Source organism: Procambarus clarkii, chromosome 32, assembly GCF_040958095.1.
Source record: "Procambarus clarkii isolate CNS0578487 chromosome 32, FALCON_Pclarkii_2.0, whole genome shotgun sequence".
In the NCBI taxonomy this organism is placed as follows: Eukaryota; Metazoa; Arthropoda; class Malacostraca; order Decapoda; family Cambaridae; genus Procambarus; species Procambarus clarkii.
The window spans coordinates 15,209,581-15,223,017 of record NC_091181.1 but is presented as its reverse complement, the minus strand read 5'-3'; the positions used below and the strand labels follow the sequence as shown (position 1 = coordinate 15,223,017).

Below are 13,437 nucleotides of genomic sequence, written 5' to 3'. Positions count from 1 at the left end.
GCACAAATCTTCAATCATTATCAACGCTTCGTTGTAGATTTCTGTTGTGAAACCCATGTTCATGTTTGAATTTTCCTTGCATATTTGACGGACCACCTCCCAAGGGCAACTAGAGCTAGTGAGGGGTCACTCACGTTCACTAGCTCTAGTTGCCCTTGGGAGGTGGTGATCTTTGGGGGGGTTTAAATACCCCCTCAAAGTCTACACCAGTCTCCGTGGTGTAGTGGTAAGACACTCGCCTGGCGTTCCGCGAGCGCTTTGTCATGGGTTCGTATCCTGGCCGGGGAGGATTTGCTGGGCGCAAATCCTTAACTGTAGCCTGTGTTTAACTCAACAGTAAAATGGATACTTGGTTGTAAAAACGATTCTTCGCGGCAGAGATCGTATTCCAGGGACCTGCCCGAAACGCTACGCGTACTAGTGGCTGTACAAGAATGTAACAACTCTTGTATATATCTCAAAAAAAAAAATTACTTTGTTGACTATTACTCTTTGGAGTTTGTTGGTTAAGAAATTAAAGGTTCCTTGTCCTACTTTACATGTTATTCCTTGTGTTCTATTTTGTTTGCAATTACACCATGATCACAATTGACGAATACTTTCGCTAAGTTGGTGCATTTTATATATGAGTTTTACCTGTCTTCCATGACATCACATAACGCATCACAGTGTTTTAATTAGTATGAATGGTATGCACAAGTTATTAAATAATTTTGGACAGGATTGTTGACATTGTGTGACTCTGTGCGTTTGTGATTTTAATCCTTATCACTATTTCGAAGATTTTGGTTATGTGTGATGATAGGCCTATTGGTAAATACATTTCTAAATCTCCTTTGCTCTTATTTTTTGCGTTTTTAGACTGTCGTGATCTTCACAGTTTTAAGTGTACGTGGGATGACAGGTATTCAGGCTCCGTCTCCAAATTTTTAGGTCTTTAACATATAATTTGGTTCTAGATGAACATGAAATTCCAAGGGCAAGAGCGTGATGAGGACTGCCACAACATTGTCACCAGGTCTTCAAGGTCCAGTAGGGTTTGAGTGATATCTGACAATTGTCTAGATTTTTATCTTAGGTTTATGAAGCATAAATTTAGTTTGTCTTGTTGTTGTTGTTTTATATTCAGCTACTCAGAACAAAAAGTTGCAAGTAGCACGGGCTATGGCGAGCCCGTAGTGAACTTACCTGGCACAGGAGCGTTTAGTTTGTCAATCTTCGGTGTTCACCGAGAACAGAGCCGTGTTCTAAGTACTTCAATTTTGTGTGTCGTCAACAGCATATGTTCCGTCTCCATTATACAGTGACCACTACTACGCATGTCTGCTGCTCTTAGTTTCGCATTGAACATAAATATTTTGGGTGGCTTTAAGTTTTACTTAAGACTTTTTTTGTTCATTTTTGTTTCTTTTTCATTGTAAACAATTCTTCAGATATTGTTAAATAACTTGCTTTTCCTTGCATGACATTTTTATACTATTCCCGGGAGAGAGTTAGGCAATTAAGTAGTTTTGTGAGTGGTTTAATGCACCTACTAGATGGAGCACCTGGTATTGCTCGGGTATCTGTTTGTCTCTCTTTTTCCCTCCTCTCTTTCATCTCATTCTCCCTCCCTCCTTTCCAGCCTCTCTCCCTACCTCCATTGCTCTCTCTCCCTCCCATTATCTCACCCTCTTTCACATCATCTGTCTCAGGGGACAAAACATACATGCATATTGTTCAGTGGATAACGTTGGTCGCTGATGTAAGTGATAACAACATAAAATCTGTTGGTAAACAATATGGACCATCAAGGCCACATATCAGACTTCACAGAAGTTGGTTATTGCAATAGGAACCAGTCCTACGTAAGGTGGGGCATAAGGGTCGACCCTAACTACCCTATAACATTCACTTACAAATATTGTTCCCCCATGGATATTTGCATGAGGCTAACCGTGGCCGCCAACCTGGAACAAACAAGTAAACAAATAAACATTCTTGATTATAGCTATTGAAAAGAACGTCGTTTCTATTCTACTCTATTTTCTTAGCGTATTTTCGATGTTTCTAGTGTTTCTTAGTTGTATGTAAACTGAGCATATATGTAGTGCCAATGTACTCTTCTCTCTAGGGACCGACTCAGGTTCAAATTAATTGACTGTTCTTCCCAGCTTATGTTTGAAAAAAATATCTGAATTCTCCTCCTTGTGAATTTGAGACTGGCTGCGCAGATACTTGTTTGGACTTTGATTAGCGTTTGATTAAAGTAGCATGTATTTTAATAATTAAATTTCTAATGTTTAGTGGAGCATTTAAATACGTTTTTCGCCTAACCTTTAAGAGTCATACTCCCCTAAGTCCATAGCCAAGAAGGTACCTAGTTTCATTTAATAATAATTAGGTGGAGGCCAGATGCCGAAGACTTGAATTATATAAGTTTTAAGTTCGTTGGGGAGGAGGTGAGAGTGAGCTCTGCAGCAAACATGGTGGATCGTCTCGATGGAAGGCGACGAAATTCCGCCAAAATATTTCAGAGGCAAAGCCACTGTGTCTCCTGGTGTTGGGGAATGTGATTTGTCTAATGCGGGGGAGTGTCCAGTCTGACCAGAGAGCGCCCATGGCCTGACGTAGTGTGAGGTCAGCACCCATGGTTCTAGGCAGGAAACCACGTGACCTACGGGACCTACGGGACAACTTGACAGGAAGTGTCGCTCGTTGATCCCACAAAGGTGTAGTTTAAGTCACCTGAAGGGACGTTAAAATTAGCAGTACTCAAAAGGGAAAATAGAGGAGTCACTGGTCAACTTCTAGAGGAAGATGTGGAGAGCTAGACCGTGACAGGAGGTCACACGAAGCTTCGTGACGTCGCTGTATACCTGTTTGTCCCACGAGACGGAGCTGGGGTATCGAGATTCAATCCGCGGGGTGCTCCACGTGGTGGATACTGTGGAAAGTGCAAGGATGGTAGTCCTAGTCAACGTGTCTCGGCAGCAGAGAAGCCCTGTTGATAGCGACTTCTGAGCCACGTGACTTCTGCATGGGAGAAGATGACCAGTAATCAACGTGGGGAAATAGACGATGGTCGGGGAGACATTCAACGATTTCCATGAAAAGATTTTGAGGCTTTCAAATCTGCTAATTTTGCTATTTTGAATATTAAAATCTGTTTATGGTGCTATGCATTCTTGTGACTCACATGCCTGGAAAACTGCATACAACTGTTCCCACTTGAAAAATGTGTCAAAAATCATTTTAGGGTTATCCCGAGAATGCTCTGCGCCTCATTAGCACAAAGAGAGACGTAGACCATGCGCTACACCTGCAGCTGGTGTGCAATTGCACACCTGAAGCAGGTAAATGCGTGGTTTACGTATTTACCGGGGGAGGGGGGATTCTCGGGGGGTCCCTGGGGGCGCGTGGCTGGAGTCGCGGGGTGGTTATGTGTCGTGGAGGGTGGCCGGGTGTCTCATAGGGGTTTGTGTGTTGCTGTGGGTAAAAGTGTAAGTATAGGAGGAGGTGTGCATGTTGAGTAGTTGTAAGAGGAAAATGTGTGAGTATGTAGCATAGAGTTAAGCATGTGGAGATATATAGTTAAATAAAGTAAGAAGGAAATAGAAGGATATGTTGAGGGCAGAGAGGGAGGCCGCTCCCATGGAGGGACGAGCCTAGAAGATTGAGATTTTTTAGGTGAATGATTAGGCAAGGGTGTGTGAAGCAGGTTAAGGAGGGAGGGGAGTGAAGAGTTGCAGGCGGCAGCTTTGGGGGCAATAGTGTAGGTCTCACTCATCTGTTTTTTTTATAAACAATATGTCTGTGGTAAGTAGGATAGGACAGAGTGAAGTGACTATATTTTAATAAAAACGAATAACATTCTCACCAAAGTCTCCGCCGGTGGTGCCAGCCTCCAATGTCTTCATCAGCAGGTGTAAGAGATGGCATTAGTTTCATGGCTAACACGAGGGCGTGTTCACAGTAGGACGTTCCGCCTGGCATTAAGCTGTGAGTCAATGGCCCATAATATTTTTACAAAGGAGGTCTCCCTCTCTCCACTCTCCCCTACCTTTCAGCCTAGAACCGTCAGGAGTGGTGCATAGCCATCACATGGCCTGTGTTAACCCGCATAGGCGTGAGGAACACCGCCACAAACCACATATGGCTGTGGGGAGGGAGCGAGCATTTGAGCAGGGTAGCCCTTTTGATCGGTGAACTGTGACTGACTGACTGACTGAGGTAGATGAGGTGTGTGAGTCGGTTATAATATTTTTGTAAAGAAGGGGTGCGCCTCCTCACTTCACCCCTCCATCCCACCCGACTCCTTCAGCCTTCACATAAGTACCACATGGCCCCCTGTGTCACACACCCTACAGCACTGAGGTAGACAACATAAAACAGGGGTGGAGAACGAACGTTTGGGCGGGTCACCTCTTTAATGTTTGTCGTGTGACTGAGGTAAATGACCACAATACCCCTATAACAGCCACTCCTGCCTGTCCCCCCATTCACTTGACGCCCCACAGGTTGGCACTTACACGCATGTCTTGCTATTCAGAATAGCAAAAAGTTATAATCTTATTCTTTATTAAACACTAAGATATTTACAATGACAATAATAATAATAATATTTAAAAAATGTACAAACATCGTTCTTTCCCCAAAGAACTTTTAAGAGTAACGAACCTCGTCGTAAGACAGTCTTTAATCTTCCCTATAATGATACTTTATTTGGCCAAATATCATTTAAAGAAAACCTGTCTAGTCTGTCATCGTCCAAATATAATTTAAAGTAAACCTGTCTAGTCTGTCTTCCTCCAAATATAATTTAAAGTAAACCTGTCTAGACTGTCTATATGGTGTCTCAGTCAGTCAGTCAAGTCAGTAAGCATTTACTGAATGTGGTAATCATTTTCAAGTTTAGTTTAAAGTTTTACATCTTAAAAAGAAAATAATACGATCATCAAGACCGTCTATATGCTGTTGTCAGATTCAGTCAAGTCAGTAAGTGTTTACTGAATGTGGGAATCTTTTTTTTAGCATCTCTCCAGCTATAGTGATGCAAAGGATGTTTATTGACTAATGAGAGAAAGAGGAAGAGGCTATGAGGTATATGATGTAATCATATAGTTAACCAAAAAAATTAGAATATGTAGGTAGTGATTACGTCTTCCCTAACTCTTCTGTCTTCCAGCGTGGTGTGGTGCATATTTCACAAAGCCTTTCCTCCTAACTCACCCCTTTTATTTCATGGACTAGTGGCACACCTTTGTTTAAAACTAAATCTACACACTCGATATGAAATGTGACAAACTAAATCTGCACTCATTATGTTTGATGTGTTGAACTGCTTAAAGGAACCTTATTTGCTTGAAAAATCTAGTAATAGTTAATAAGCCTGTGAAATAATGCATTTTATATGTTTTGACTGTCTAGGTAATAGCGTATTGCTACATTTTTTTGTTATGTATTGCCTTGCTAATAGTGTAATGCCGCATTTTGTCTGGCTCACTTACCACATGTGAAGAGAAAAACGTTGAAAAACTTGTAAAGGTTAAAAGCCTGTGAAATAATATCCGCTATGATAAGTTTTTACTAGCCAGCTAATAGCGTATTGCTTGTCCCGCTATGATAACAACTGTCTCTGTTTTTTGACCAAATGAGGGGTAACGACTGGTGACGCGAGCTGTCAGCTCGCGTGTGAGAGAGAGAGAGAGAGAGAGAGAGAGAGAGAGAGAGAGCATGGATGTCCGGTCGTGGCTCGCTAACAAGGTGGCAAATGACACACTCAGCGCTAAATGGCTCAAGGTCAGGCTGGGTCCTTGTTCTCATTCGGTTGTACATAAGCCGATATCTTCATTTTCAGGGTGTAAGGCTATGCGCAATGATAAACTGACTCTTTTTTTTTCAAATCATGTTGATCCTAGCAGATTAAAGCCTACTATTTCACTATTGTCTCAGCTGGAGAGATACTAAACAAAATGATTCCCACATTCAGTAAACATTTACTGACTTGATTGTGTGAGACAACAACTTATAGACGGTCTTTGTGGGAACCGACCTGTGAGATTTATATTTATTTAATTTATATGAATTTATATAGAATTTATATTTACGTTAATTTATATATTTCGATAGCAATTGGTATGAAGTTAAGTGGACTGTATTTCTGCAATAATCTCACAAATCGATCCATACACATTAGGGGGGGTTTATATTGAATATATATATATGCAGCCAATCAAACTAAAGTATTAAACTACATATATTAGTATACATTGAGGAGGTTCCTTATCTTATTTGTACAGCAGGCCTTAGTCCACCAGGTATAACTAGGATGTAGACACCAAATTATCCTCGTGTGAGGCAGCTTCCATCACCCAGTAACTGATATACCAAGCTTGCTTCCTCTTCTTGTTCCTGTCAAAGGGCGCTAGCTGTAAAGTCAGAATCCTAATATATGACAGCTATATCAGAGAAAACACTGTATATTATATATAATAAGGACCAAGGCTTAATTGCCTCTAGTATGAGGCGAGTTCGCATTCTAACTGGTTCGCCCAATATCAACCTAACATTAATGGCCAAAAATGATTAGATAAATGGGTTTCGGTAGAACACTTCCCTTGATTATTGTTGACAGCGTGTTGATGATGGAAGACCACTACTCTGATCTCCGTCACACTTCGTCCAAGAGAAATGGTAGGAGCCGAATTTGCTCCCTGCGCCTCTGGTCTTAACAACAATGTCTGACCTCCTCCTCACTGACGCTACTGGCTTACTGTCCAGATGCCAGTAACTGATAGAAGGGTCACATTAACTTTATTTTGATACTGATAATTAAGTTAATTTATATGTAATGTTTTTATGATGTAAAAGTCCAAAGACTAATGTATTTAAGAATAATTCCCAACACAATAGCTGGTGAATTTATAATAGTATGTGGCAATGATATCCCGTTTTCTATAGACGGAAAATTCCACTACAAGCTACATTTTCTATGGGTTGATTTGTGTATACAACGCAGCAGCAATATTATCTGCAATTGCATGTAATATTATTATATGTGTCGGATTTCCCGACAGTCTTGATGATCGTATTATTTTCTTTTTAAGATGTAAAACTTTAAACTAAACTAGAAAATGTTTACAACATTCAATAAACACTTACTAACTTGGCTGACTGACTGACTGACTGAAACGCCAAATAGACGGGCTTGATGATCACATTATTTTTATTACTTTAAAGATGAAAAACTTTAAGCTAAGCAAAAAACGTTCACACAAGAAAATGATTCACACATTCAGTAAACACTTACTGACTTGACTGAGTGAGACAACAACATATAGATGGCCTTGATGATAGTAATATTTTCCTTTTAAGATGTAAAGCTTTAAACTAAACTAGAAAATGATTACCACATTCAGTAAATGCTTACTGACTTGACTGACTGACTGAGACACCATATACACGGGCTTGATAATCGTATCATTATTATTATTATTACTTTAAAGATGAAAAACTGTAAACTAAGCTAAATAAATTTACATACAAGAAAAGGCTCCACACATTCAGTAAACACTTACTGACTTGACTGAGTGAGACACAACATATAGACGGCCTTGATGATAGTAATATTTTCTTTTTAAGATGGAAGACTTTAAACTAAACTAGAAGACTTTTGTCGCAGCGGCATAGCGGTAAGATACTTGCCTGGCATTCCGCGAGCGCTTTGTCCTGGGTTCGTATCCTGGCAGGGGAGGATTAACTGGGCAAAAATCCTTAACTGTAGCCTCTGTTTAACTCAACCGTAAAATGAGTACCTAGTTGTAAAAACTATTCTTCGCAGGGGTCGTATTCCAGGGAACATAGGATTAAGGACTTTCCCGAAATGCTACGCACACTAGTGGCTGTACAAGAATGTAAGAACTCTTGTATATATAAATAAATAAAAAAAAAATATTATAAGGAAAATCATTACCACTTTCAGTAAACGCTTACTGACTTGACTGACTGACTGACTGACTGAGACACCATATAGACAGACTAGACAGGTTTACTTTAAATGATATTTGGACAAAGAAGGAAGAGACAGCTTTACTTTAAATGGTATTTGGGCGAATAAAGTATTATAAGAATATTGAAGACTGTCTTACGACGAGGTTCGTTACTCATAAAAATAACGGGAGGATGAACGATGATTGCACATTTTTTAAATATAATTATTCTTATTGAAATTGTAAATGTCTTAGTGTTTAATAAAGAATAAAATTATAACTTATTGCTATTTTGAATAGCAAGACATGCGTGTAAGTGCCAACCTGCGGGGCGTTAAGTGAATGGGGGACAGGCAGGAGCGGCCCTGATGGGGGTATTGTGGTCATTTACCTCAGTCACACGACAAACATCAAAGAGGTGACCCGCCCGAACGTTTGTTCTCCACCCCTGTGCTATGTTGTCTACCTCAGACGCTGTTGGGTGTATGACACAGGGGGCCATGTGGTAATTATGTGAAGGTTGAAGGAGTGGGGTGGGATGGAGGGGGAGTGAGGAGGCGCACCCCTTGTTTACAATAATATTATAACCGACTCACTCACCTCATCTACCTCAGTCAGTTAGTCACAGCTCACCGATCAAAAGGGCTACCCTGCAAAAACACTCGCTCCCTCCCCACAGCCATGTGTGGTATGTGGCAGTGCTCCTCACGCCTATGTGGTTTAACACAGGTCATGTGGTGGCTATGCGCCACTCCTTACCAGTCTAGGCTGAATGGTAGGGGAGGGGAGGGTGGCGAGAGGTGGGGGGGACCTCCTTGGTAAAAATATTATGGGTTATTGGGTCACGTCTCATTACCGGGCGGGACATCTTATTGTGAACACACCTTCATGAACACACCACATGAAACTAATGGTATCTCTTACACCTGCAGATGAAGACATAAGACGCTGGCACCACCGGCGGAGAATTCGTGAGAATGTTATACGTTTTTGGTAAAACATATTCACTTGACTCTGTCCTATCCTACTTACTACAGACATATTTAAAAAAAATACATGAGTGAGACCCACAGTATCGCCCCCAAAGCTGCTGCCTGCCACCCTTCATTTTTTTCCCCTCCCCTCCCCCCCCCCCCCCCCCCCCCCGTTAACCTGCTTCACACACGCTTGCCTAATTATTCACCTAAAAAATCTCGATATCCTAGGCTCGTCCCTCCATGGGAGGGACTCCGCTCTCTGCCCTCAACATATCCTTCTATTTCCTACTTACCTTATTTTACTATATATCTCCACATGCTTAACTCTAGGCTACACACTCACACATTTTCATTTTACAACTACTCAACATGCACACCTCCTCCTATACTTACACTTTTTCCCACAGCGACACACAAACTCCCACAAGACACACACCCCAGCGACCCTCCACGACACACAACCACCCTGCGACACCAGCCACGCGCCACCGGGGACCCCCAGAGCTTCCCCAGAGACATACATTCACATTTACCTGCTTCAGGTGTGCAATTGCGCACCTGCTGCAGGTGTAGCGCACGGTCTACGTCTCTATTTACGCTACTCGCCTCTTCCGAAATAATGTCTTTTCTAAATCCTATTACTAAAGGCTTTGTTGAAGGTATTTATAATTCTGTCACAATCTTTTCAATTTTAAACTATTTCCAATAAGCTGCAAAGAACGGCAGGAATTATGTTTATTATGTGTTGCCCTTTGAAAATCCATGTTGTGAATCTTTAATATATTTGTTTTTCAAGATGTTTACTAGAGGCTTTCGGTAATATCTTTAAGCTTATGTGCCGATATTTAGATCAAGTTATCCATCTCTCTACGTAAAAACACTTCTGCATACTCTGTTTGAGTATAAACAATTATTAATGCTTGCTACACACATTTTTACATGAATGATTTGGTTTTGGGATTAAGGTCTATCAAACTCTGGTAGATTATTAAGTACATCACAATAGCTTACTGACTTGCCAATAGGTATACATTAGTCCTGAACATGGTTCATGGTTAAAGTAAAATCTCCCTGGTATACACGGATAACAGGAGTTCACCTTTGGCTGTACCCCTCCCTCTTTGAGTCTTACACTATCTAAGATTCCTGGCAAATACGTTGACCAGACCACACACTAGAAAGTGAAGGGACGACGACGTTTCGGTCCGTCCTGGACCATTCTCAAGTCGAGCAAATACTTCTTGTACTACGGGGGTTTGAGGGTTTAAATTTTTATACTTGTTTAATAAGTTCCTACGTGGAACCACAAAACTACTAAACTTGCTCTCTTTACCTACTAAACAGCACTGTTAAGTGTACGTAAGACATAGTGTTCCACTAAGTTAAATGGAGAGACAAAGTAATACTATGGAAAATAACTCGTATCTTTGAAGTTGTCATTTTTCAGACGTCCTGTTTTTAGTTTTCCCAGACGTCTTCCTAGTATATGTATGTTGTGTTTGAAAGAACCCTGCAGGATTTTGTTCTGCCTGCAGTGGTTATCGTAGTTCATTATTACTGTATTATATTATTTGATTCTTAACTGCTCTTAAATTATACAGTTTTAGATGGCAGGTGTTTTCGCTTATCGGGAGTAAAATTTTCTTTGAATTACAATTCAGTTTCAACTCAGATACCAAGTACCATGTGGAGTGGTGGTGGGAGCGAGTGGTGTTGGCAGTGTGGGGGCTGGTGACGGTGGTGTTGACGCAGAGCTACGCCGGCAACCTCATGGCTCTCCTGGCTGTCAGACACATCCCTCAACCCTACCAGTCCCGACGCCACGTGCTGGACGATCCGTCTATTACCATGATATGGTTAAAAGGCTCTGCTGTTGGCAGCTATTTACATGTGTGTTTTTCTAGAGTTAACCTTTACGAAAACAGTCTAAATAACAATAATTATCTCAGAGCCATAAGCTCGTCACTTACATGAATCTAACCATTTGTAAATATTTTCAGTCAGTTAATTCTGGTATATACCGAGAGATGGCTGAAGCTGAGAAGGCTGGACGACTCATATGGAGAACACAAGAGCAGTTCGCGGGAGACATCAACACTCTGGTGAGACGAGGTGATCACGTCCTTATAGAAGTTGAGAACGGCTTGAAGACATTTATTGCTCAAGACTTCTCGAGAACAGGTGATGCGAGAAGTCATGTGATGTGATGCAGTCATGTATATGACTGTACCACACCACAAGGGTGTGATGCAGTCAACTGTTTTGTTTGTTCAGGACCCGAGATGTTTCATAAGTATTATTAGTCCACCATGAGAAGCATCGTGATATAGAAACCTCTCCCCCCCCCACCCCCACCACAACCACTTTGCTTCTGTTAAACCCACCAATGGGAGGATGTCACAGAGCACATGACTCAACATGCAGGAACTTCTGCACTGAAATAGCAAAACAGTTTTCAGAATTTGCTATAGCAAGAATATTATTGTCATGTAAAATAGTTATTTGAAACTTTGCCAGTTATTGTTTATTAAGCCCAAGGGGAAATAAGTTGCTGATGACTACATACATCATTTGTTTTTTTTAAATAATTTATATATACAACTGTAAACTCTATGGCCCATCCAGGAATAGAACTTGGGCCGCCAGAGAACCATACTTCTGGTGTAACATTTGCCACAGTCACCATTGTAACGTCAAGCACCATTCACGTTTGTAACGTTTACAACGATCACTACTGCTACCAGCGTAACCCTTCAAGCTTTAATAATTGTAAAAATTTATATCACCACAGAGAACTGGGATAGAGTTCGCCCTGGCAGCAGATAAAGCTCGTCCAGTATCAGGGGGACGCGGGAGGAACGAGAAATGATTAATAATGTTGATCTTTCACAATTATTTACAGCACTGGATGGTAGGAATATAGTTACTTACACACAAATTAACGCTGCCACCACTTCTCCTAATTCTGGGTAATTTAGCTAATTGACTCAGGAGAAGACCTGTCAAATTAGTACAGATTATCTGGGACTTTAAAATTTATATACATACTTGATGGATGGAATTCCTTTAAAAAAGTTTTTAATGCCAGACAAGGGGATTTTTTTTACTGATAAAAAATACTCCTAAGATAACAGGAGAAAGTCCCAACAATTCAAGATTTAATAATTAAAGGGGAATATATGAAATACACCAAAGAAATAATTAAACACCTTTATTTTATAAATGCAATAATTAATTAATCCCTAACTAAATAAACATCCTATCCTAAGAGGCATGGATAATAAACTACAATTTGTGCAAGAACTCAGCACAGCGCATTACTGTATCCTGCACCCCGTGCCAGGTGTTCATGGCCTTCGTGGATTGGTTAATGTTCCCTCAGCACTGTAGCAACCACACTAACTCTGTTTGTGTTTTGTATCCTTCAAAGTGAAGTTCTGGCTCCCCCTACTAAGGCTCCTCTTGCCCTAGAAACTCTGCCTCTTTAGTCTTGTACCTAATCAGCCAAAACCTGGCCTAGGTGCCCTGGCCCCAGACCAATGAGAACAAGGCACTAGCTTTTGTCCAATGACAATATTTAAAACTGCTAGGAGGCTGAATATTCTCATGGAAACTGGATAAATCTGCCTCTGGCTCCGGCAGAGAAAAGTCAGACCTCCATTGTAACCACAACACAAGGGGAGAACTTGTGAGCTGGTGGTGTTAATACCCAGTGGGCGTGTGACTAATTTACCTCCAGCAATGAAGGGAAATGGGGGAGAGAGGGAGATAAGAGGAAGGAGGCGAGAAGGGAGAGGGAGGGAGGAAAGAGGGAGAGAGAGAGAGAGGAAGGTATGTCTTGGCTGTCTGTTATAATGGAAACTCAGGACTATAACCATTCAGTCGCTGAAACCATTGAAATCGCTGACTGAACATTCAGTCAGCGATTTTAGGAAATCGATAAGTGAGTGTTTATGGTACTGAGCTGCCACGAATATGTTTCTCTGGCTGTCCAGGTTCAAATCCTGGAGGGGTTATAGAGTTCAACATTTTACGTAGGCTTAGGGACCATAATGATTTCACATGAAGATTTACCATTATTATTTTATTATTCAAAAATAAGTAAAAAATAAGTAATTTACAGCTTCCTGTAAATTTATTCTGATTAAAGTTCCAGTCTACATAGTTGATGTTTTAATAGTCACTTGACATTCTTAATGAGAATTTTCTTAGTTTATTACATTCTCAAATCTCTGTCAGAAGTAATTTATTTAAAATGTATCCCTATGATATTAAATATATCCACTCATGAATATAACTTTCTCGGCGTTTGCTAATATATTTATATTTTACTCATCTGTTTCAGCAAAATGTTCGTTTTACTCATCAAGAGAGGGATTTATGCCTTTGATTTTTGGAATGATTTGTCCAAAGGACAGTCCGATTGTCCCTGCTATTAATAAAAGGTAAAACTATTTTATATTTTCAATATTTTTGTAAGTGATTGTCCC

The 13,437-nt window shown here is 40.6% G+C and overlaps 1 protein-coding gene across 1 annotated transcript in view; it reads left to right on the top strand.

Annotated features, from left to right (window-relative positions):
- LOC123759271 (probable glutamate receptor) overlaps positions 1-13,437 on the top strand; it is a 119,244-nt gene that overhangs the window by 58,412 nt on the left and 47,395 nt on the right. The window contains exons 10-12 of the mRNA XM_069334800.1: positions 10,620-10,837; positions 10,948-11,128; positions 13,293-13,392. Coding sequence (XP_069190901.1) covers positions 10,620-10,837; positions 10,948-11,128; positions 13,293-13,392 — 499 coding nt within the window. The remainder of the gene's footprint in view (positions 1-10,619; positions 10,838-10,947; positions 11,129-13,292; positions 13,393-13,437) is intronic.